Below are 22,863 nucleotides of genomic sequence, written 5' to 3'. Positions count from 1 at the left end.
AAGCTAATCAGAGCAGGGAGGCTGGAGAAAAATCAGCTTCTCCATGAAACCACATCTGGTTGCAAGGAAAACTTGACTGCTCAGGGGGAGTCAGGATGCTCTGAATTGACAGAGCACCTTAGAGGGGTTTTGCCTTGTGAGGTACCACTGGACTCTCCGGGGTCACTCTGTAACGGTACTTCCCATGCATGACAGGCATGTCGGGTTCAGTGGAAGGGCCGTTGTTTCTGCCGTTCGTAATACCAAATGTATTTCACCTTTTCCCCCCAGCTCATGTCCCCATTGTACTGAAAGCCAATGTGCTGCCATTTCCATAGCTGTGGATACAAAGGCAGTGGGACCCTGGGCTTACAGGTTATCTGTGCTTGGACCAAGAACCTCTGATGACTTCTAGCTCACTTTCGGTCATGTGCAAACCAAGTGTGCCTGTTTTCTTCGAAGCACACCATACTTTCATAATACGAGTCAAATCCATTTACAGGCAACAGGGGGATGGCCAGGTGGGACGCGGGCAGGGTGCAGAAAGGGTTAGCAAACTTGGACGGCCATTAAGACAGTCTCTTAGATGTGCTAACACCAGCCTGGGAGAGCAAGTCGCATCAACTGTTGAATGTGTTTGGGAAAGGTGGCTCCTGTGAAGACCAGACCTGCCAGTCACGGGCCAGTACTGGCTAAGCCTCGCAGGAAAGCAAAGAGGGCGGCACCATGAGGGGCAAAGAGCACAGAACCTGGGCACTAGCCTGTCTTGCCACCAGGTGGGGACATAGCCCGGCCACTTTATTTCCTAGAGGTATATGGAGAAATTGGGCTGGAAGGCTGTCAACACTGTCAACACTGCACACCTGGTTTCCCACACTCCCCAGATGTCACTGTCACCGTGCCAGCTGGCATAAAAGGAACCAGATCCCCTCAGGAGGTCAGCCCGCTTGGCCCCTGAGCTGGGTTAGTCTACCCACAGTGGTCCCGTTTCCTCCTGTACAGGTACATGGACCACAATTGGGCGAATCCTATCTTCTCTCCCTATAAATTAGTTTTAGATCAGATGGCAATGTGCATTTATTATAAAAATCTGGACAGAATAGTAAAGATTGGAAGCCACGCAGCATTCCCCACATTTAACATTTTGGTGTACTTCTAGTTTCATGTCCTCCTTTACCACAGAATGCATTAATACTTTTGTTTGTTTGTATGTTTTTGTTTTCCTCCTTTTTTTTTTTTTTTTTGAGACAGGGTTTCTCTGTAGCTTTGGAGCCTGTCCTCGAACTAGCTCTTGTAGATCAGGTTGGCCTTGAACTCACAGAGATCCGCCTGCCTCTGCCTTCAGAGTGCTGGAATGAAAGGCGTGCGCCACCACCGCCAGCAAATCAATACATTTTTGTAAAAATATTTTATGTTCTTTTTGTACAGTCTTGCTTGGGCTGTTTTTACTGACATGATAGCATCACCAAATATTCAATACACTTGGTTTAATGGTCATAAGAGTTCTAGCATGGTGACTATACTGTAAATAATATAATCTCACTGAGGAATTTGGTGCTATTTCCAAAATTTTCATTCTGTAGGTATTTAGCAGTATATATGAGATGGGATTTTTTTTTTTTATTTTTCAACCCAACCATCATTCACTGAGAGTGTGGTTGGCCCCATTCTGGGAGCAGAAGAGAGAGAAGACCAAGGTGACTGCTGCCTTTGATGGGACAACAGAACATGGCGGAGCAGTCTGGGTGCAAGGGAGTTGGGGAATATTATTTTAAGGTGTGTAACTTTTGTTTATACTGCATTTGTTTAACTCTGTGAAGCTGTGATTCTTTGCCTGTCTAAAACACCTGATGGTCTATTAAAGAGCTGAATGGCCAATAGCGAGGCAGGAGTAAGGATAGGCGGGGCTGGCAGGCAGAGAGAATAAATAGGAGCAACAAGAGAAGGGGAATGAGGAGCAAACAGGAGAACAAAGAAAGAAGGATGTCAGGGGCCAATCACCCAGCCACCCGGCCACCCGGCCACCCGGCCACCCAGCCACCCAGTCACCCAGCCACCCGGCCACCCGGCCACCCGGCCACCCAGCCACCCAGCCACCCAGTCACCCAGTCACCCGGCCACCCGGCCACCCGGCCAGCCACAGAGTAAAAGTGAAAGATATACAGAAGTAAGAAAAGGAAAACCTAAAAGCAAAATGTAGTCGGGATAACTTAATTTAAGGGCAGTGGTGGTGCATGCCTTTAACTCCAGCACTGGGGAGGCAAAGGCAGGTGGATCTCTGTGAGTTTGAGGCCAACCTGGTCTATAAGAGCTAGTTCCAGGACAGGTTCCAAAGCTACAGAGAAACTATGTCTTGAAAAACCAAAAGAAAAAAACAAACAAAAAACAAAAAAGAAAAGAAAAAAAAAGAAATAAAAAAAAAAGAAAAGCTGGTAAGAAACAAGCCAAGCTAAGGCCAGGCATTCATAAGTAATAAGCCTCCATGTGTGATTTTATTTGGGATCTGGGTGCTGCCTCCCCAAAAGTCCAAAGAGTAAAACATCACACAACACAAGGGAAGGAGGCTGTTGGAAGAAGGGGGTGCTGAGCCATCCTTAACACCAGTATGAGATATGGCAGCGTGGAGGTCCGGTAATGGTGACCTGGAGGTCCAGGAGTGGCCATGACAGAGTGTCTGCCATGGCTGAGGGGGCAGAAAGCCCAGCAGGAGCACACAGGAGCGGAACTAGAGATGGAGTTGGGGAGCTAAGGAGCTGGAGGGAGGAGAGACAACTGCAAAGGCAGAGCAGCATGTTCGTGGTCTCGCAGGCATAAGGCTTGCCCAGAAAAGACAGCATCGTGGGACGGCAGTGGACTAGAAGTCAGTTCAGCAAGGGTGTGGCCAACAGCATAATCGAGGGTGATAAGGATCCTACCCCATTGTCACCACAAAGGTGGAACTGGATATGACCAGTGGCCACACGCTTTTTCTACTGAGTCTCACTGACTTGGGGCCTTCAATCCTTTGGGTTTTATGAAATGAACCCCTTGGTGATGTTAAAGTTACAGCGATGTGGTGAGGAATTCTGAAGGTCAGGGAAATAACTGGATGGTTTGTCAAGAGTAGCCTCTAAAGTAAGAGTTGGACAACAGCGAGCCTTCATACTGCACTCGCTAGAGTGGCTAGGAAAAAACAGAAGCAACATTGAAAACTGAAGACGTGTGGGTGAGGATGTGGAAAAATTGAAACCACTGTGTACAGCTGGTGAAGATGAAAGCTGATTGAACTGTTACGGAGCACAGTATGGTAGGTCCTCAAACAATTAAAAACAATTTCCCATATGACCTATATATGGAAATCAATTGAAAGCAGAGTCCTGAAGAGACCTCTAAATACCCATGTGAATAGCAACATTATTGTTAATTGCTAAAATGTGGAAGCAGTTCAAATGTCAACTATGGACAAATGGATAAATGAAATGTGATATATATGCATATATATGTCAATCTGCAAGACTACAAGACTACTGAAGGACATTCCAACATGGGTGAACCTTGGGACATTCTGCTAAGTGAAATAAGCCAGCAAAAAAAAAAAAAAATCAAATAGCATATACTTCTACCCATACCAGACACAATGCTCAAAATCATAGAAAAAATAAGTTGAATAGTGGTTGTCAGGAGCTCGGGTAGGAAGCAGTCTAGAGTTATTATTTAATATGTGTGGAGTTTTGGTTCTCCAAGATGAGGATCTCTCTGAAGTTTGCTTGGATAGCCATGTGATCACACGTAACAGGCCAAGCTTAAACTCGGTTTAGATGGGGTCTTTCATGTTTTATTTTTCTTACAATTGAGGGGCTGGGGTGTGAGCAGAGTTCCATTTGAAATCAGCCACTTTCCCACTGAACTGACTGTGATGGAACATGGGAATAAGATGTCATGTGTGGTGTCTCCACCCCATCCTCCACCACTGAGTGGCTCCCCTGGGTATGTGAGGGACTCACCAATCTAGATCTTTCTAGTGGGTGAGAACCTCAGCAAGTATTTGCTGATACAACAGTGACTTTTCTCCTGGCTCTAATGACAATAAGCATTTGTGACCTAAGCACTTTTCCTTAAAAAATTAGGTTTTCCCCCCTCTCTTGAATACAAGTTACTAAACTAAAACTCCATTAGTGGCATTGCATGTCTGGGGCTGTGACGGTCAGTCCTAACCTGATGACACTGTGTTTTTGCCTGCTCAGAATGAACTTCTCTATCCCAGTCATTAGACCTGGGAAATAATTTACACAGGTCCCCTGTGATGACTAAAGAAACCTGATCTGGAGCCAGGTACCCCTTAAGGCCCGGTGACCTTTAGCTCTGGAACGCCTGGGAGGGCCTAGTGGCCTGCAGGGGAAATAAAAATAGGATGAAGGGCTGGGAGGCTTTGACGGCTGCCTTTGCTTCCGTGAAACCTGCTGATCACCACGGGAAAGGAATGCCATGGTCTTCTATTACTATATAGCAGGAAAGTAAGAAACGCCTGAGGGAAGTAAAACAATTTCCTTAGCCAGCTGTGGATCCCATGGATAGTTGTAATGCACACCTTTCTGATGTTGGGCCTTTAAAACACCACCTTAGCTCCCCCTTCTACGTGACAAGCTCTTTGTCCCAAAGGCCGCTGTCCTGCTAGCAGTAAGACTAAATTCTTTTATCTAAATCTGAATAGAGTCAGAGTCTTTGGCTTCTCCCAGAAGATCCAAATTCGATAATATGAGCACTTATAAATGTAACATGTAGCCATCACCACTAGCTAGCTGCAGAATATTTCCATCGCCCTAAAAGAAAGCCCAGACCAACCAGCCGTCACTCCCCATTCCCCATGCCCTACTCGCCGGCAGCCACTATTCTACCCATCTCTGTGGTCTTGCTCATTTCTGACACTTCATATAAGTGGACTGTGGTCTTGATTCACTGAGCACACATTTTCAAGCACATCCAGGTTCCATGTCTCAGCACGGCTCCTTTTTAGAGCTGAACTGTATCCCGCTGTGTGGTTATACCCAACTTTGTTATCAGCTCATTAGCTGGTTACATCCATGTTGTTATTTAAACAGGACTCTGACCAATGAGAGGAATCGATGGGTCATGCTCTGGCTTGGATCTGGAATGTCTCCAAAGGTCCAGATGGGAGGTGGGGGAGCCTTTAAGAGGTGGGGCCTAAGTCACTGGAGGACTTGAATGGTCAACATGAGCCCCACTCTGTCTTTAAGAATAAGAATGCACGTCTTCATCCAGTTGTTACCGGTGCCCACCACACAAGGTCACTCTGCAGGACAAGGCCAAAGCTGCCATTTTCTGGCATTTGCCAGTTTGAGTCCTGTGCCACCTGAACCAGGCACACTGGGCCCTGACATGCCACGGGACGCTGATGACTGTGAAATAGACCTGAACCGTCAAGCTCTCCCCTGGTCTGCGCTATCCTTAGTCTGCCCACATGGAAACATGGCTTTCTCTCTAGGACGTTGGATCTCTAACTTCTGCCACCAGGCTCGTGCCCTACATGCTTCCTCCCTGGCAAAATTCCAGGCCTCGCATCAGTTAACTGAGGTGTTCTCTAATCATCTACACTCTTGGGCATTAAGACAAATGTCACTCGTCTGTCCTGCCTGGTTATTTCTGTCAACTTGACATGAGCTGGAGTCATCTGAGGGGAGGGAACCTTGACTGAGAAAATGCCTCCGTAAGGTTAAGATGTAGAGCATTTTCTTAACTAGTGATGGGTGGTGTGGGCCCAGCCCTGCATGTGCTGCTCCCCCTAGACGGGTGGTCCTGGGTGCTATAGCGTAGCAGGCTGAGAACAGGCTAGTAAGCAGCATTTCCCGCCAGAACCTGAATCAGCTCCATCCTCCAGGTTGCAGCCCTGCCTGAGTTCCTGGCCAGACTTCTTCAACAATGGACAGCTTCCTGGAAGTGTAAATGAAATAAACTTTTTCTTCCCAAGTTGATTTTGGTCACGGGGCTCCCATGCACCCCTGCAATAGAAACCCTAACTAAGACACCCACCCGCTTCCGAGTGTGGGGCGAGCCTGGACACCTGGCTTCTCACTGTGGCCTCTGTGCTCATAGTGGGCTGGCTGCCACCTGCCAGCTCCCGAGCATGCCGCCTGAGAAGAAATTCTAGGCAGACACAGCGCTCACTTTCTCCCACAGCTGGTTTTCACTGTCTGTCAGAACCCTGAGAGGGCTTAGCTTCCGGGGACATTACATTCCTTTCTAATTACTCTTATTCATAGGGCGCACCAGGTCCCTCTGTCTAAAGTGAGGTCCCGCAGCCAGCAGAGAGAGCTGTATCCATGCCGTTGCTGAGATGCCGACTGCTTCTCTGTGCTGAGCAGAGCAGATATCCCCCTCAGCTACCAGGGAGCTGAACCCCAGAGAAGGGACTTTGCCAGGCCCTCTGCAGGAACAGGTACACAGAGTCTGCTGTTCCTGGACTCTGGTTTTGGGCTAGCCTTAAACATGTACTGTTTCTTTTGAGTGCACACACAAGTGACTCTGCCTCCACTTTGGTGGTAGGCTAAGGACACATCCAACCTCACGTTGCTGCTTCTGCCCTCTCCTACCTTCTGCCGTTCTGAATGACGTAGCACCGCCAAGAACTGCTAAAGAGCTGCAGAATCCCTGAGTGGTCACCTCTCCAACCCTCAAGATTCTCTGGCCTTCCTGCTATTTTGGCCCTAAGAGGCTTCCTTCTAGCCTCCTCTAGAAGCCAGCCCAAACAATGAAATCGGGAGGAAGAGCCCCTGGGCTATGAATTTCTACCTCAGCTGTGCATTGGAGATGGCTGGCCCAGTGCAGAAACCCTAACATCTGGGTCTCACTCATGCAGCCAGGCCTCCAGGATTTAAAAAGTTGGTCATTGCTGTTTGTCGGCAAGGTTGAAAACCACTGGCCTTTGGACACTGTCCATTTCGGGATGGTTTGCCAGAATCTGATGGGGGTTCTTTTCCAGTTATTAATGCAAAGAACGCATGTCCCATTCCTCCGCTGGTTGGGTGCCAAGTCTCCCAGCCAAAGGCCCTGGGGAGGAAAGGGTTCAGACTCATTCTAGCAATTCCAAAGGGATGCCAGTTAACTCTGGTGTTCTACAGAAGCCTGGAAGTGAACATCAGGTAGCAGGACCAATGCGTGCCCTTAAGTCTGGAAGTCTGCACAGCACGGTATCCTTGCTGTGGGGCAGTAAAGTCACCCAGCTGTCTGCGGGTGCTCTGTACTATGGAGGGTCTTGTCAAAGTGGTACTTACTTCTGGGGACCTTGCTGGGGTATATCTTCTGACATGGTTTGAATTCATCTGGAGGGGGAAAGTCTTCCATGGAGTGGAACGTGAATTTAGACTCGAAGTCATCTGCACATGTGAGAAACATGGGAATTGGCGTTTACTCAGGTTGCTACTGTGACCCAGGCGTGACTGTTTCCAGAGGCGCACAGGTCGCGCTGACTGAATCCCCTGCTGGCTGCTCGCCTGCTCAGAGCAGGGGTTTCCATGGCAGGGTTATTTCTCCAGGAGTCCACCTGCTTTTCAAGTATTCCCGATGGACAAGAGGATGCAGCAGGGGCAAAGTGCAGCCATTGCCCCTTACTGTGCCCAAGATCCTCTGCCTGCCTAAGGGAGCCGCTAAGGAAACAGAAGAAGGTTCCAGTCGGGAGAAAAAGCTAGCAATGGACCTCCTTTGGGATTCCAACAAGAGTACCTGCCGAATTCCCCAAGGAAGGCTTAGAGGAGAAAGAGACGTGTCAGCTTGGCTGTGTCCACTGTGAGGCCTGGTTTCCCAAGCAAATGGGTTCTGCCCTGAGCTCTGGTGATGAGCGAAGGGCCCTGGCCCCTCTCCGACCTGACAGTAACTGAGCACATGGAAGGGATGTAGCTTTTGAGGACCCCAAGTGGCTTCCTTCCAATCTCTTGTTTTAGTTTTCCTCGTACCTGGCCAGACACCCTCTTGCTCCCTCCCCTCGTCCAAGCCACTGTGGTCTTTTTGGTTTCTGGACCGGCTCTCCATGGAGATGTATGCACATCTGCATGAACAGGGTGAGCGCTGGATGTCTTCTCTCCCTCTAATCTGACTCACATGGCTAGACAGTGGGTTCTAGACCTAGCCAGAAGACGTGGAGGGCAAGTCCCTATTTCACAGATCCTGAAGGCTATCTGTGTTCCTCTATCCATTGCTCACTGAGAAATAGATACTACAGCGACAGCGTGGGGAGCTGGTCAAGTGTTCAGCTCCCCCTTGGGTGGGCAGGGGAACCTTTGTCTGTCTTAGGGGTGCAAGAAGCCTGTTCTGCAAGCGGGGTCCTTACCAATCACGTGCTGGCTTCCATTTCGCAGCTGGCCGCCAGGCTGCTGGCTTTTGCTGGAAAGCTCTGTGGTGGGCGATCTGGCAGGTGGAGCTGGGGGTGGGTTTAGCTTCCCCCCACTGGTTCCTTAGGAGAGAGAGAAAGAGAGAGAGGGAGAGAGAGAGAGAGAGAGAGAGAGAGAGAGAGAGAGAGAGAGAGAGAGAGAGAGACCATTCATACCCAGAAGTGAGACAATAGATTTTAACTTTATATCAGAGATTAGGTGGTTAGTCCCTGCAATGTTATGTGGTGAGTAAGAGGACAATTGGAGCCAACCTGGTTGGGACTGAATTGCAGTTTGGCTAATTGGCACACATCACATACCCTCTCTGTACCTCAGTTTTCTCATCTATACAACGTAAGTAATACCAGTCCATATATTTATACCTTCGTTTTCTCATCCATACAATGGAAATAATACCAGCAAACATTTTCTGGAGTGGTTGAAAAGATTCCATGAGTTAAAATGCATGATACAGTCAGTGTGGCGACCTTAGCTACCACTATACTATCAACAATATGATAAGCCTCGCGGTCAGATGGCATAGCTCCAGAAAGGGACCCACTGCAGAGCAAAGGGACTGGAAGAGAGTCATCTACAGGCAAGTGCCCAGTGAGGTCAGACAGAGGACCTTCAGAGGGGAGTTCTAAATCTTGGTTCTCCTTCCAGCCTGGGTAAGACCTTCTTGCCTGCCGGGGCCCAACTCACCCACCCTTCTTCCTTATACATTCCCTGGTCGTGGAGGTGAGAGTCTCTCTCCTTCACCTTGCTTTCTGCTGCCTTATGCGGTGTCTCTAACCCACATTCTGCTGCCTCACGCAATGTCTCTAACCCACATTCTGCTGCCTCAAGCAATGTCTCTAACCCACATTCTGGTGCTTCAGTACCGGTGTCCACTGCTACCCCTTTCCTAGTGAACCTGCCATGATCTACTGCTTTTACACCCCTGCCTCCCATTGGGCTGAAGCAGGAGCACCCCCATTTTATAGATACCCAAAGACAAAGTGCCTATGGGTTGTCTATGCCAGGGGGCTTGAGTCTAGAAGCAAGTAGCAGAGCACCAGGTGAAGGGCACCCCATCTGCACCATCCAGCCTCTGGCACACCCTCAGGGCTTCCAACCTTCCTCAATCCCTGCCTTCTTCTCTCCCAGGCTCCTCTACCCCCCCCCCAACTTTTCTCTTTCCCAGCCTTAGGGTTATACAATCCCCTGCCCCCACATCCCTGGACTGATGAAGGAGGTGGAGGGGATAAGGCTCTGTTGTTTTACTGGATAGGAAGCTGCCCATAGGGGACTACAAAGCAAGTCATGCACCACAAGCCTAGCCACATGCAGGCCCCCATTGAACAATCTTATGTGAAAGGCCGTGTTATTTAGAAAGCACCGCTTAACTAGCATCCCTTACATGGGAGGGGGGGGGACTAGGATTTGAATTCAAATTTCTACAGATCCCAAAATACCTTTAAGAAACCTTCTGCACCTGTGCCTAGATATTTGTATATAATGTGCAGACATGTATGGTGTGCTTGTGCATATGATATATATGTTTATAATATCTGTCTATATGTACATGTATTATGTATATATGTGTGGAGCATGTGTATGTATGTATGTGGTATATGGGAGTGTGTATGCACATGTATATGTATGTGTGTATGTATGATGGACCTGTGTGTGTGCATATGTGTATGTGGTATAAGCAGTGTGTGTGAGATGGATTTACATGTGTGAGTGGGATGTATATCAGTGTACTTGTGTGAACAGATGTGTGCTGATGTGTGTTCATGTGTTACATGTTTCTGCATGTATGTATGTATGTGTGAGCATGTGCCTATACTGTCTCTGCTGCACACAGCCCTCAGTGTGCGTGCACTCTCCTCTACCACATGTGCTTCCTTCACAATCCTCTGCCCTCCAGGAAGGAATTATTTTTACTTTGGCTCAATACACAGCCTGTTTTCTTGAGTCCGCTGGAGAAGCTGCCAAAATGCAGACCGTGTACCTGTGGGATGGGCTGTCACTGCAGCTGGAAGCCAGACAGGCATCACTCAGACAACTGAACCTGAGCCCTAGTTCTGGAAACTGGCTGCACCTAACCCAGGGAGGACGTCCAGAGTCAAGCTGACTGAAGAAGAAACACTACTTGTTAGACCTAGACCAGTATCAAGTACCCTACACACTGTGTAAGAGAAAGACATCTGCCTGCCACTCTATGTTATAGAGAAGAAAGCACAGAGAGGTTAAGTGGTTGCTTCATGGCATACAGCTAACACGCGCGCGCGCGCACACACACACACACACACACACACACACACACACACACACACACCAATCAAGGCCAGAATCTCTCTGGTACCTTCTGCAGAGTCTGAGACAGGGCTCCTAGCTTCCTTTACCAGTGGCTTCCATCTCTAAACAAACAGTACGATCCCACAGAAGGGCCAGTTTGGGGGAGCCCTGCCAAGAAGACCATGTTGAAGACTGTTTACCTGGGCCTCGACGCTTCTTCTGCAGGATGCCCTGAGGACCAGGAACACCCGGAGGAGTGGGCAAGGCCTTCTGCGCCTGGAAGCTTGGGGACTTGGGGGGCAGTGGGGGAGGAGTCTCGTTGCCGCTGTTGTTTGAGCCTGGCAAAGGGGGCGCGGGCACAGCGGCCCTGGGGGAGCAAGAGGCATAGATTGGGAGCGGTGGCGGCGGAGGTGGTGGTGGTGGAGGAGGGGCTGGAGGCTCCCGTACCTCCTGTGCAGGGCTGCTGGGCTCTGTGTTCAGCCCTGGGTACCCACAGGGTGGGAGGAGAGGGAGTGGGGGCGGGATGGGCGGCAGGTGCAGTGGGGCTAATTGGGGCCTCACTGCTTTGTCACTGAGCACTGCAGCTGGGGGCAGTGGGGGAGGGGGTGGGATCACGGGCGGAGGGGGAGGAGGTGCGCAGGGTACAGGGGGTGGCACCACAGAGGGATTCCCCTTGGTTAGAGGGACAGGTGGGGACACCAACGGGGCTTTGATGGCAGAGGCCGAGGCCGGGGGCAAGGGTGGAGGTGGAGGTGGGGGCGGCGGTGGAGTGGGAGGTGGTGGAGCAGGCACACTGGGGCGAGGAGGGATGGGTCTGGCAGAGCTGTGCACCTCTGAGGCATTGCCCAGCCTGGGAGATGCAGGGGCAGGAAGGGGGCCACTGATAGTTTTGATGGGGAGCCGGGGAGAAGGTGCTCGGGAGCCAGGGCCCTGCCCTGTCTTGCCACCTGGAAGTGAAACACATTCTAGGTTAGACCAGCAATATGGGAAGGAAGAAGTCCAGGTGCGCGGGCAGCATGCTGGCCTCACAAGTCTGATGTCCCTGCAGTTGTGTAGCAAACTATGTTGGTCCATTGTGAGGCTGTACAAGTAACAGCCACAAGGTGCTTCTCAGCAGGAACTGTCCTCCTCCAAGGCAATAAAAAGCAAAACACCCTTTCTACCCCTCAAAGCAGCAGTCTATTTGCCCAATTTTTAACTTTAATTTTTGACTTTAAAGTAGTGAATGCCCACTGAAGCATAAATTATTGCTGTAGGCCCCCCCAATGGCCTCGGTGATTGAACCAGGCCCGCCTGTGCCATTTTAGAAGATTGCACAGGTGTTATGTCAAGAGGTGAGGTGAAGTCCACTTCCTATCCCTGCTGGGCTTGTCCCTTGCTGTGACCTAGAGAAGGGAGCAGGAAGTAACACTTGGTAGACTTCTAAGTTAGCTCCTGACAAGCCCAAGACAGTCTCAAGAGATCACATGCTGGGCAGTGGTGGCACAGTCTTTGATCCCAGCACTCAGGAGGCAGAGGCAGGTGAACCTCTGTGAGTTCAAGGCCAGCCTGGTTTACAAGAGCTAGTTCCCAGACACGCTCCAAAGCTAGAAAGAGAGAGAGAGAGAGAGAGAGAGAGAGAGAGAGAGAGAGAGAGAGAGAGAGAGAGAATGAGATCATTTTCATCTTGCTTCTTTCTTGAGATCAAACATGGTGACAGGCCCTAGACAGCCTTCTGCAGATTTGCAGAGAGCCTAGCTAGACTGTTGTACATTCCTAGTAGATGTTTAAAGCGCCTACATTGTTACAGCTGGGCACCCTGCAGTGTCTAATTGATACGGTGATGGAGAGTGGAAAGCCAACTCAACATGAAGCCCGAGGGTCCACGTCACTGGCGTGGCAATTGTGAAGGGCACTCTGTCTAACATGACACCTTTGCTCAACAAGTCATTCTTCAGTTAGGATGATGAAATTTAAATAGGTAAGATTCTAGAAGATTCTCAGAGAACAAGTCTGTGCTTGGGAACTTCCAGAGTTAAAGTTCTCAAACACACAGATTCATACTATACAACTATTTATGACCCACATGTCCTTCCTGTTGAGAGCATAAAGGAAGACCACCAGGTCACCAGGCTGGGCCCTTCCTTACCTGCCACATCCCTCTGGCCTGCTGGTCTCAACACAGGAAAGCCACCAGCAAAGAGATCTCCCAGGGCGGGGGGTGTGTTTCCTCCTCGCGCATTGCTGCTGACACTTCCTCCATCTCTGTTGGTTCCCTTTGAGCCTGAGGAGAAGAGGCAAGAGGATGAGTCGGGACAGCTGAGTGGGCCATTCTCACTCCAGGCCAGTGTCACCCTTTTCATTCCGCATGTCCCCTATGCCTGTCGGCCACACTCTCCAGTCCTACCGCAGTGCTGACCACACGTGGCTCAAATTAGAAAATTCATTTTGGCATTGAAAGGTCTAGGCTCCCTTCACCCTGCAAAAGCCCAGGCTTAATTCACTTGGACATTTTAACTTGTTAGCCAAAGAATTGGCCAGAGCATCAAACAGGAAGTAAAGGTCTGCAGGGGTTTCTGTCTTGGGACTTCCCTTTGTGGCTGCTTAGCTTTCAGGTCCTAAGTAGCTCATGCTTCCCTGCACAGCTCTTTCTTCCCTGCATAGTTTTTCTTTTATTTATGGATCAGAATGTCCTATGTGAATATTACTAACCCCCACCTGCCAGATATGGTGGTGACCAAGCACAGAAACTCAGAAGATACCCAACTTAGACAAGGATTCCTGCTTTGGACGAGATGTCTCCCACAGTCTCGGGTATCTGAACACTTGGCCCCTAATGGCACTGTTTGGAGAAGTTTAGGAGGAGCGGCCTTGTTGGAGGAAGTATGTCACTGGAGGTGGGGTTTGAGAGTTTAAAGATTCCAGCCATTTCCAGTTTTCTCTCTGCTTTTTCTTTGTGGTTCGAGATCTAAGTGCTCAGAGGAATTCCAGCTCCATCTGCCATGTCTCTGCTCTGCCATCATAGAGTCTCATCCCTCTGGAGCCATAAACCCAAATGAACCTTTCCTTCTATAACTTGTCATGGTGTTTTGTCAGGGCAGTGGAAAAGTAACGAAGGCGAAAGCTAAGGTCAACACACAGCAATTAGGGTGTGGTGTCTGCTGGTTGGATGAGTGGCCAGATTGCTCTGGAGAACATGTGGGCACTCATCTGGTATGATTAGGCAGTGGGCGGGACAATATCGATCTGCTAATCAAGCCTTGCCAATTAGACAATGAGTCTAATCAGAAATAGATCTTTACTGTAATCAGTGTTGACAATGTTCCTTTTAAAATGGGCCTGTCTTGGGAACTAGAGAGGTGGCCCAGCTGTGAGAGCGTGCACTGCTCTTTCTGAAGACCTGAATTCGGTACCCAATACCCACACTGAGCGGCTCACAACCTGCTGCCACTCCAGCTCCAGAGGATCTGATGCCTCTGACCTCTGCAGGCGCTCACACGCACATATCCAAAGACATGTGCACACGCACACATACCCCCACATGCCTACACATAACTAAAAGGAATAGAAATAACTCTTTAAAAATGTGTGTCTTTTTGCACTAACACCTGTAGGGATGGGTTATTGAGGTACAATAATTGTTACAGGGCTATTTTTGAGAATTACCATCATTTTGAAATATATGATGTCACAATAATGCCTATCATTACCAATAGTTCTGGATATAAAATGTTAACTTTTTGCAATCTTGACAAAAAAGAGGGATGGATTGCAACAGCATTGTGAATGTTATCTGATGACACCCAATGAGACATTTAAAAATGGTGAAATTTTTATGTGCATTTTATCAATTTAAAAATGCTACCTTTCATGAAGGGGTTTTGGTTTTGCTCTTTTTAGCTTTTTTTCCCCCTCTGTTTTGCTATTGAAAAGATACTCCAGCCTCTACCAGCTGTGGACTTTTGGAAAGGAAGGTCTGACTCTCTTGCCCATGATGTGGCCTGTTCTTTTAAGCGTGTCTGAGGTGGTTTCAGAGTACATGGGTTGAAATGCAGACCAGTCAATGTTGTATCTGTCTGTGTTCTCTCCACCCCACCATGGGCTCCCAGCAGGCTCCGTTGAGTTGCTCACTTACTCTCGATTTGCGGGGCACTGCGGTCATTGATCTGGGTGACTTTTCGTAGGCGCGTTCCTTGCTGGATATCAGCCAACAATGCACTCCGACCTTTCAGGTCTGTTTTCCTTAAGCTGGGTGCATCTGTACTGACCTGCAAGGGAATTGGGATTTGATGGTCATCAGACACACAGCATTTGCAGAGAAACAAAACATCCCCACTGCTGCACGTCTCTCCTACAGGAGTTCTGCCACTTCTGCCTCATCCCCAAAGCCAAACACATCCATACCACTATGTACAGTCTTATGTCTGCCCACACCTCTCTCCCTGGGACATTAAATAGGCTCTCTTTTAGGTGGTCTATACCAGGCCATCTAGAGCATAAGGTTCTGATGGTCTCAAGGAGCCCCAAATCATATCCCCTTCACACACCTGGGCTTCCAGTTTTGCATCCCAACCTGCTCACAGGTTCTAAGTGGGCCACTGTGTTTTGTTTGTTTGTTTGTTGGTTTTTTGTTTTGTTTTTGCTTTTTATGCTGAAGCATATTCAGGCTCTGCAAGCTGGTTTTGCGGGAGGTATGATCTTGTAGCCCAGGGGAGAACTAGGACACTCAAGAGAATGGGTCCCCCAAGGGTCAGAGAATTAGGAAGATAAGGAGTCAGGGCTCACGGTATATTTTTGGAACTAAAACTCCATTTACTGGGTGAGTGAGTGATTGATTGATCGTGTGAATGACTGAACTGGATCTAGTAGTTGTAAGACATTGTTTCTAAGAAATGCGTCTGATCTGACAGAGAGAGGTTAGATTCCCCGGAGAGAACCCTGGGCTGTGCAGTGCCAGAGACGAAAGCAAAGGCCCCTGTATTCTGGGCTGACCACACGGAGTCCACATTCCCACCAGTGACTCTGGCTTGGGTTAGACACAACAGGCTTTGAAAGGCACAAACTCCAAAGTCTGGTTCTCATTGCCTGGAAACACCCTTTGTGAACCCTTCAGAGATACTCATGAACCATCGTTAACATCAATAACACAGCAGTGGACCAGGGGCCCCAGTTCTAAATCATTCAATAAATCTAGTCAAGGCACAAATGCATTTAGGACACTTGTACAACAAGGTTATTTCTTAAACAACATGGTTTTGAAATGTTCTGTATAAGCCATGAAAATCAAAGTCATTTAGAACCGAATGTGTAAAATCATCAGGACCCTAGGCAAGAGGGATAAGACGGTTCATGCAAATTTGATATTACAATCGCAGTTATTCACTATGGCTGGGGATAGGGGGCAAGGAGTGCTCTACAATTCTCTAAATACAAGGAAAACAACAGCCGTGGTGGTCCTATCCAACGTTGGTCTTGGGAAAGAGCGAGATTTGCAATCTCCAGTTTGAGAAGCACCCACGCTGGCAAGCACTCCCTATCCCTTACCACTCCTCGGAGAAGGGTCCCCTCACCCACTTCAGACTTTTATTATTTGTATGTATGGGTGTTTTGACTGCACGTTTGTTTGTGTACCACATGCTTGCCGGGTGCCCTCAGAAGTTAGAAGAGGGTGCTATAGCTCTTGGAACAGGAGAACAAAGGGCTGTGGGTGCTGGCAATCAAACCAAGGTCCTCTGGAAGACCAGCTAGTGTTCTTAACCGCGAAACCATCTCCTTCTGGCCCCTCAGTTTCTTTTATTGCCTAAAGACATCCATCCCTGCTCTCTGATTTTGCCCTTTAAGGATGTTTCAGGGGAGGGCCACGAGGAATGATGCTTTGAAATCATGGTTGTAATTTTACTACTTCTTTAGCATGTGCCTCGGTGTGTGCCTGGTGGTTTTGGCATGGCAGATTGGCAAATGAACACATCCTTCTCTCTTGACTCTCCTGCTTCTGGGTGCTCTGGTAATTTCCCACTAGAGGGCTCTCCTGCTCCTGCCGTTCATAAGGTGCCTGTCAACCTGCTCTCTGTGAGCCAGGCCAGGGAAGAACTGTTAGCATCTGCTAAAATAAAGCCGTATATCTTTAGACTTAGTGGGTTTTAGGCAAAAAGACACATTCATTCACATGGTGAAGATCACATTACACAGACAGTCATTTCTACTCACGATACAATATTTGTCAACCTTCCAACTATATTTTTTTTTAAATCTACAACCCTCAGAATCCTTGTTACCATGGTTACAGGATAATGAAGCAGGAGGAAAGATTCCTAAATATCCACTGGTGTTTTAACTCTGGGCCAATCCGTGCTATTGATAACTTTACTAAAGTCATAAGCATGGGAGAGGAAGCAACCCTGGACACTTTCCCCCTGGAAACAAGCTCCCACATTGTCTGAAACCCCCACACTGCCATCATCACAAAGGCCACCCTGGCTCCTGCCTGTTAACAATGTGATTGGGAGCAAAAATCTGTCAGAGTCCACACAGAGCCTGGGTCCACTCACTTTGCTACTGTAAGCTTCAAAGGAAATAATAGTCCAGGAACCTAACGCGAAGTGAAACCACAGAAAAGGTAGACACGTGAACCTGTCTCTTCGGATAAAGAGGCTGAAAGCCCGAGGCAAACCAATAAGAAGATTAGAAATACCAAAATCAAATGACCAGCAACGCAGAGCCAAGGGGAGGAGCAAGATTGGAGAGCTGGTGGCTCTGATTTGAACAGATTATAAAAGCCTTCCGTGTCCCTTTGCTGTTCCAATAAGTGAACCAGCAGTGCTTCAGCTGTTATTTGGGGAAGGGGAGTGACCGTCTAGATCAAAACTTTGAAGCATGTGTCCTCTGCTGCACCTCCTTGCTTCCCTTTGTTATTCTGGCCTCTGTGTAACACTGGCTTGTGTGAAAAAGGTTGGCACAAACGGGGCTGGTTCTCTCACCTCTCATCAGAGAAGCAAAAATAGGAATTTATGTCTTTATTTTACGTGTATGCCTTCAAGTCTGTGTACCAAGCATGTGCCTAGAACCCAGGGAAGCCAGAAGAGGGTGTCAGAGCCTCTGGAACTGGAGTTCCAAAGGGCTGTGAATGGTTACGTAGGTGCTGGGAACTGAATCCAGATCCTCTGGAGGGGTAGCCAGTACTCTCAACCACGGAGCCATCCATCTCTTCAGCCACGAGAAGCTTCTTTCTGTAGTGGAGGGAGGTTACCCGAGGGAACAACAGGAGACTAAGTGCAGAGAATCAGCATCAGTAGAGTTCTTCTTCCTAAACGGGACATCCAGGTCACACTTTCCTCCCAAGGCTCAGGGACGGTCTCCCAGAGTGGAAAAATTGCGAGAGCTCCCAGAGGACTGACGCCAAACTGTCTTCCACGCATGATGGGCAGTTGTACTGGAGAGCTCTCAACAGCTGTGGGTGCCACCCAAGACTTTCAAGACCAATCTGGTCCATAGCTTGGCATGCCTGGGGGGTGGGGCGGGGCTCACAAGGCCCCACTCGAGGTGAGAAGCTACATACAGGTAGTCAATGGCTACCAGAGGAAAGAAGTCAGGGTTCTCAGCCATGGGGGGTGGATCCCAAGATATAACAGACAACTCTACACTCACTTATATTTGGGTTACACTAACTGGACTCAATAGACCCATCTATCTATCTATCTATCTATCTATCTATCTATCTATCTATCATCTATCATCTGTCTATCATCTGTCTGTCTGTCTGTCTGTTATCACCTATTTATGGAGGGTGGAGGGACATAAACTGGAGGGAAGATGGAGATGGGACAAACTTGGGGAAAGCTGAAGCTGGGGAATGAGGGATGGGTTTGATAAATATAAAATATATTCATGTAGGAGGAGGGGAAAAGTCATTGCTTGACCCAGATCAAGCCAGGCATTTCTTTCAAAGATAATCTAAAACCAATCATTTTATTTTTTTCCAAGCTAGCATATAAAGTAAAAGGTTTAATTATGGCATGTTCATACATGTTTTGTTCTTATTCAGCCCCTCTCCTGTTTCTCTTCCCTGTCCTCCTGGGTTTCTCTTTCTGGTTCCCCCATACCCATAGCTTTCTTTCTGCTTTCAGACCACAGATTTTCATTAACGTCTTCTTTTTATCCTCTTCCCCCTCCCTTCAAGTCTCTACCTACTTCTGATGAAGTCTTCTGTAATTTTACGACCCAGCCTCACATACACAGGTAAATTTAAATCTGGGTTCCGCATTTGAAACAAAGCTTGTACAAGCAGTGTTTGTGTTTCTGAGTCTGTCCCCACCCCCACCCCCTGCCCCTTAACCCAAGGATTCCGGTTCCATTCACTTCCGTGCAGATGTCAGAATTCAGGCTTTTCCCTTATGGCTGTTAAACTGACGAAGAGTACACAGGTTCCCAGGCACATGGGCCAGCACGTTACCCCAGCCCTCGGCTACCCCAGCGTCTGCAGACTTTCAGGCAGACAGGTCTCAGCAGCGTCAGTAGTTCTTTGCCAAGGCTGGATCGCTAAAACAGCTAGAATAGCACTGCCTCGTACCCGCTGCCAGGCTTTTTGTGTAGTAGAACACAGGGAACTTTGCATCCAGGAGAGAGACTGAAATATCCTTAAGGGGGAAACAAACCACTCTCCCGCACCAGGTCTGACACAGCGTTCTCTGCACTCCAAATGGTACCTAAGTCACGCTGTTCAAGAACGAGGCGTTTTGCCATCACACAGTTCCATGTTTCATTTTTAGAATTCCAAATTGCATTTCAAATTCAAGAGAAGAATCAATGGACTGTCTAAGCTGCACGTACACCCGCTATCCACACCAAGAACACACGAGCACAGTGTACTTGCGTGCTTCTCACTTGGAGACACAGGATGAGCCTCCCGTCGATGCTGCAGGATACAGGTGAGACCCGGCCTGTTTCTTACCCCGTAAAAGGTTATCTCATGCAGTGGTACTAGACGGCGCTTCTTTCCCTGTCCCATTCCAGGCTGCCCCTCCCTCACAGGATCCTGCCTTGTCCCCTGCGGGCTGCGTGGTAAAGCAAGCTCTCACGCTTGCTGCCCTGCCCTCCTCCACAGAGCAGCCAGAGTGACCTTTACCAGGGGCATGCAGTTGGCCATGCCACTCTCCTCCACACAATTCTTTTCTGTCCCCCCACGGCTCTTGGGAATTTAACTCAAACCCACTGCAGCCCAAGGCCCTTAGGGACCAGCCCAAATGTTCCATTTCACCAAGGAGCTCACCTCCAGACCCTGACTTGAACTGTCTCTTTGATCTTTTTAGACTTGTCTCTTGGCACTCTTCCAAGGAGCCTCAGGATCTTGGAAGGCAGAAGCAGAGCTCAGTGTTCCTATCTGCAGCAGAGCACCTGCCACCCAGATCATATCACCTCACATATGACCTGCAGCGGCTTTCCATCTCACGCAGAATCAAACATTCGTGTCCCTGCCTGGGCTCCCATGTTTACCCAGCAGCAGCAGCACCACCACCACCATTCCCGGATGATGTCATAAAACACATTAGTTTACACATTACATTAGTAACTGAGAGATTTTCTATTTACCCTCAAATCCCATGAACTATTTATAAGTTCATTCATCAGCGGAAATAGCCATATATTTTTGTCTGAAATCCAATATCTTTACATGTTTCATGCCCTTCTGAACCTGTGGCTCTGGAATGTTTGGACTGTTGGCCCTATCTGCACGTGCCTTGAATTTTCCTCTCTCCACAGTTAGTCACTGCTACTCTTTCTATCCCCAACATGTCTCTTACCAGTTTTCAAATATTTCCTACTGAAGGGACTTAGAATTCATTTTGGAATTAAAATTCTCATTATTAAGTTCAGAAACTATGTTCTTCCTTTTCTGCGACCAGAGAATACAGGGTTTTGTTTGTTTGTTTTGCCTGTTTAGCTATAGGCATTTTTCTAACTATCTCTGTATAACCCAGAGCCTTGAGCCTGACTCCACAGACCCGGCCTGCCTGTCTTCAGAAAGGAGGCAGGTGTGGGAGAACACCAATGGCCTTTGAGGTTATCTCAAGTCCCTGACTCCCCGGTGTCTTCTCATTTACACCCTCTGTTGGTTCGACTAAGAATGGCCCCTGAAGTCTCATATATCTGAATGTTGAGTCACCAGGGAGTGGCACTATTTGAAAGATTAGAATGATTTACAGATAGGGCCTTGTTGAAGGAAGTGTGTCATTTGGGGGTGGGTTTTGAGGTTTCAAAAGCCCATGCCAGGCCCTGGCTCTCTCTGCCTCTCTGCCTACAGATCAGCATGTGGCTCTCAGCTACTGCTCCAATGCCTGCATGCCACCATGCTCCCCACTGTGATGATAATGGACGAAACCTCTGCAACCATAAGCTAGCTCCAATTAAATGCTTTCTTTCATAAGAGTTGCCTTAGTCATGGTGTCTCTTCACAGCAACAGCACAGCGACTAAGACATATTTCTAGAATGTTTTTCCCCTAGAAGTGCAAATTGAATTTGAAACCACTCTCTTTTTCAGTGACGCCAATATTCCTGGGATTCAAGAATAAAATTTAAGTTATAGGAAAACTTGATTTAAAAACTTATGTTGGATCTGAATGAAAATTTTAATGAGAATTAAGAGAACCAAATTTCCCTAGGCTAAGAGTTGAAAGCAAGGCACAAGTAGCTAATAAACAATCCAGGCTTTGAACATCACCTCTAAAGTGGGCAAGGTTTCTTATTTTTCTTTAAGACAAAAAGTATGTCAATGCAAAACCAGTTCCACCTCAAAGAGAATAGGAATTTATTCTGGAGCCAAAAATAGTAGCCATAGCTCTAGAACACAGACCAGATCACCCCAAATGTCACATCCCAATATGGCAACAGTTCCACGATGTTCTTATAACAGCAGAACAAAGAAAACCCTAAGTCAGGCATCTTTCAAAGATATGGATGGGGACATCAGTGGGTTACAGCTGAGCGGGGAGTCTCAGCTGCAGGCTTCCGATATTGTCTGACGGCAGTCTATGCCTTTGAGTGGGTGGAAATTAGGGATCTGCTTGTCTATCCCCCAAAGACTCTTGCCTGATAGCCACAAGGATGCTACGCCAAACAGAAAGGTGTAGAACAAATGACCTTAAGGGGGCTAGAGGTGGCCCGAGATGATTCGGTTTCTCAGCCTTACCATGCACTGCAGCTCTGCACAGTGACAGGCATCTCTCAAACACACCCCTCCCTGCCGTCAGCCTGGTAGAATGCATAGGTGTGGCTTTATTCTCCTGGGAACAGCACATCACACATACTGCCAAAAAGAAGCACGGCTCCGTCCCAGCTGATTTGCAAGCCCTCTGGTCCTTAAGCGCTCACCATTCCAGCATCTCTCTTCCCGGCAGGGGTGTTTCCCACTCATCCTAACTGAAGCCCAAGGCTCTCTGCATCCTTTCTCTTTCATGTGAAATAGCCACGCTTCTACAGAGACCTGGTTCCCTCTCTCTGTTCATGCGATCTCGGCATCATCACAAGGACTCTGTCAGGAGCCTTTGAAGAACTTGTCATGGTAACATAGTGTGTGATTGTGGGTACAAAGTCCAGTTTATGGACGAGGCCCAGACACAAAACAGGTTTTACTTCCTAGAAGTATAGAACTGAGAGATAAGCCAGGGAAGCCTGGATCTCTTAATGCCAAGCGTCTCAGTCCTTTCATAATGACATCACCCAATAAATGCAAGGCAGACCTAAGGCTGGGACAATTACCTCTGGACTGGGACCAGGGGACATTGCTTCACAAGCAATGTGAGAACAGGAGCAGGAAGGAGTCAGCAGGTGTGAGGCATCAGAAGGAAAGGGGAAGGACCGGGAAGAGCGGGGAAAGCTTCAGAGACCCTTGGGCCATAGGAACTAAGTGCTAGGGCTTGGCCAGTGCCAGAAATGACAGTCAATGCTGAGTAACTGGCTCTGAACTGCCTAACGAGAGTGTCAGATGCTTCAGGCGGGAGGGGTGTGAGCATTGGATGGAAAGTGCAGAGAGTAACCCTACGCTGTGCCGCTGGCTGAGGGCTGATATTCTGAGCTGAAAGTTATCTGCACCTGACACTCCCTTGTCAGGTAACCCACGGTTCTCAAGTGCCAGCCTTGCAGGTCTGTCTCTTTCCAGTTCTCCTCTCACACGTTTTTGCTGGTTGCAGGCAAGCTGCAGTGTTTACATGGCTTCTAGACTGTGAAATGATAGGGTTTATGAATATTGCTTATAGGGAAAGAGTC

General features: G+C 48.3%; 1 protein-coding gene across 2 annotated transcripts in view; it reads right to left on the bottom strand.

The window, feature by feature from the left end:
- The window catches only part of Wipf3 (WAS/WASL interacting protein family member 3), an 85,561-nt gene that overhangs the window by 7,405 nt on the left and 55,293 nt on the right, over positions 1–22,863 (bottom strand). Inside the window, exons 3-7 of one of the 2 annotated variants that reach the window (XM_050155527.1) lie at positions 14,740–14,872; positions 12,754–12,888; positions 10,826–11,572; positions 8,300–8,422; positions 7,248–7,349 (exon numbers count right to left, since the gene is read on the bottom strand). In XM_050155527.1, coding sequence (XP_050011484.1) covers positions 7,248–7,349; positions 8,300–8,422; positions 10,826–11,572; positions 12,754–12,888; positions 14,740–14,872 — 1,240 coding nt within the window. The remainder of the gene's footprint in view (positions 1–7,247; positions 7,350–8,299; positions 8,423–10,825; positions 11,573–12,753; positions 12,889–14,739; positions 14,873–22,863) is intronic. The other variant, XM_050155528.1, reaches the window with a different exon arrangement.

This window comes from Alexandromys fortis, unplaced genomic scaffold, assembly GCF_014885135.2.
Source record: "Alexandromys fortis isolate MF-2015 unplaced genomic scaffold, M_Fortis_MF-2015_v1.1 scaffold_93, whole genome shotgun sequence".
NCBI lineage: Eukaryota > Metazoa > Chordata > Mammalia > Rodentia > Cricetidae > Alexandromys > Alexandromys fortis.
Note: the sequence above shows the minus strand (reverse complement) of the source record. Positions and strands in the feature narration are given on the sequence as shown.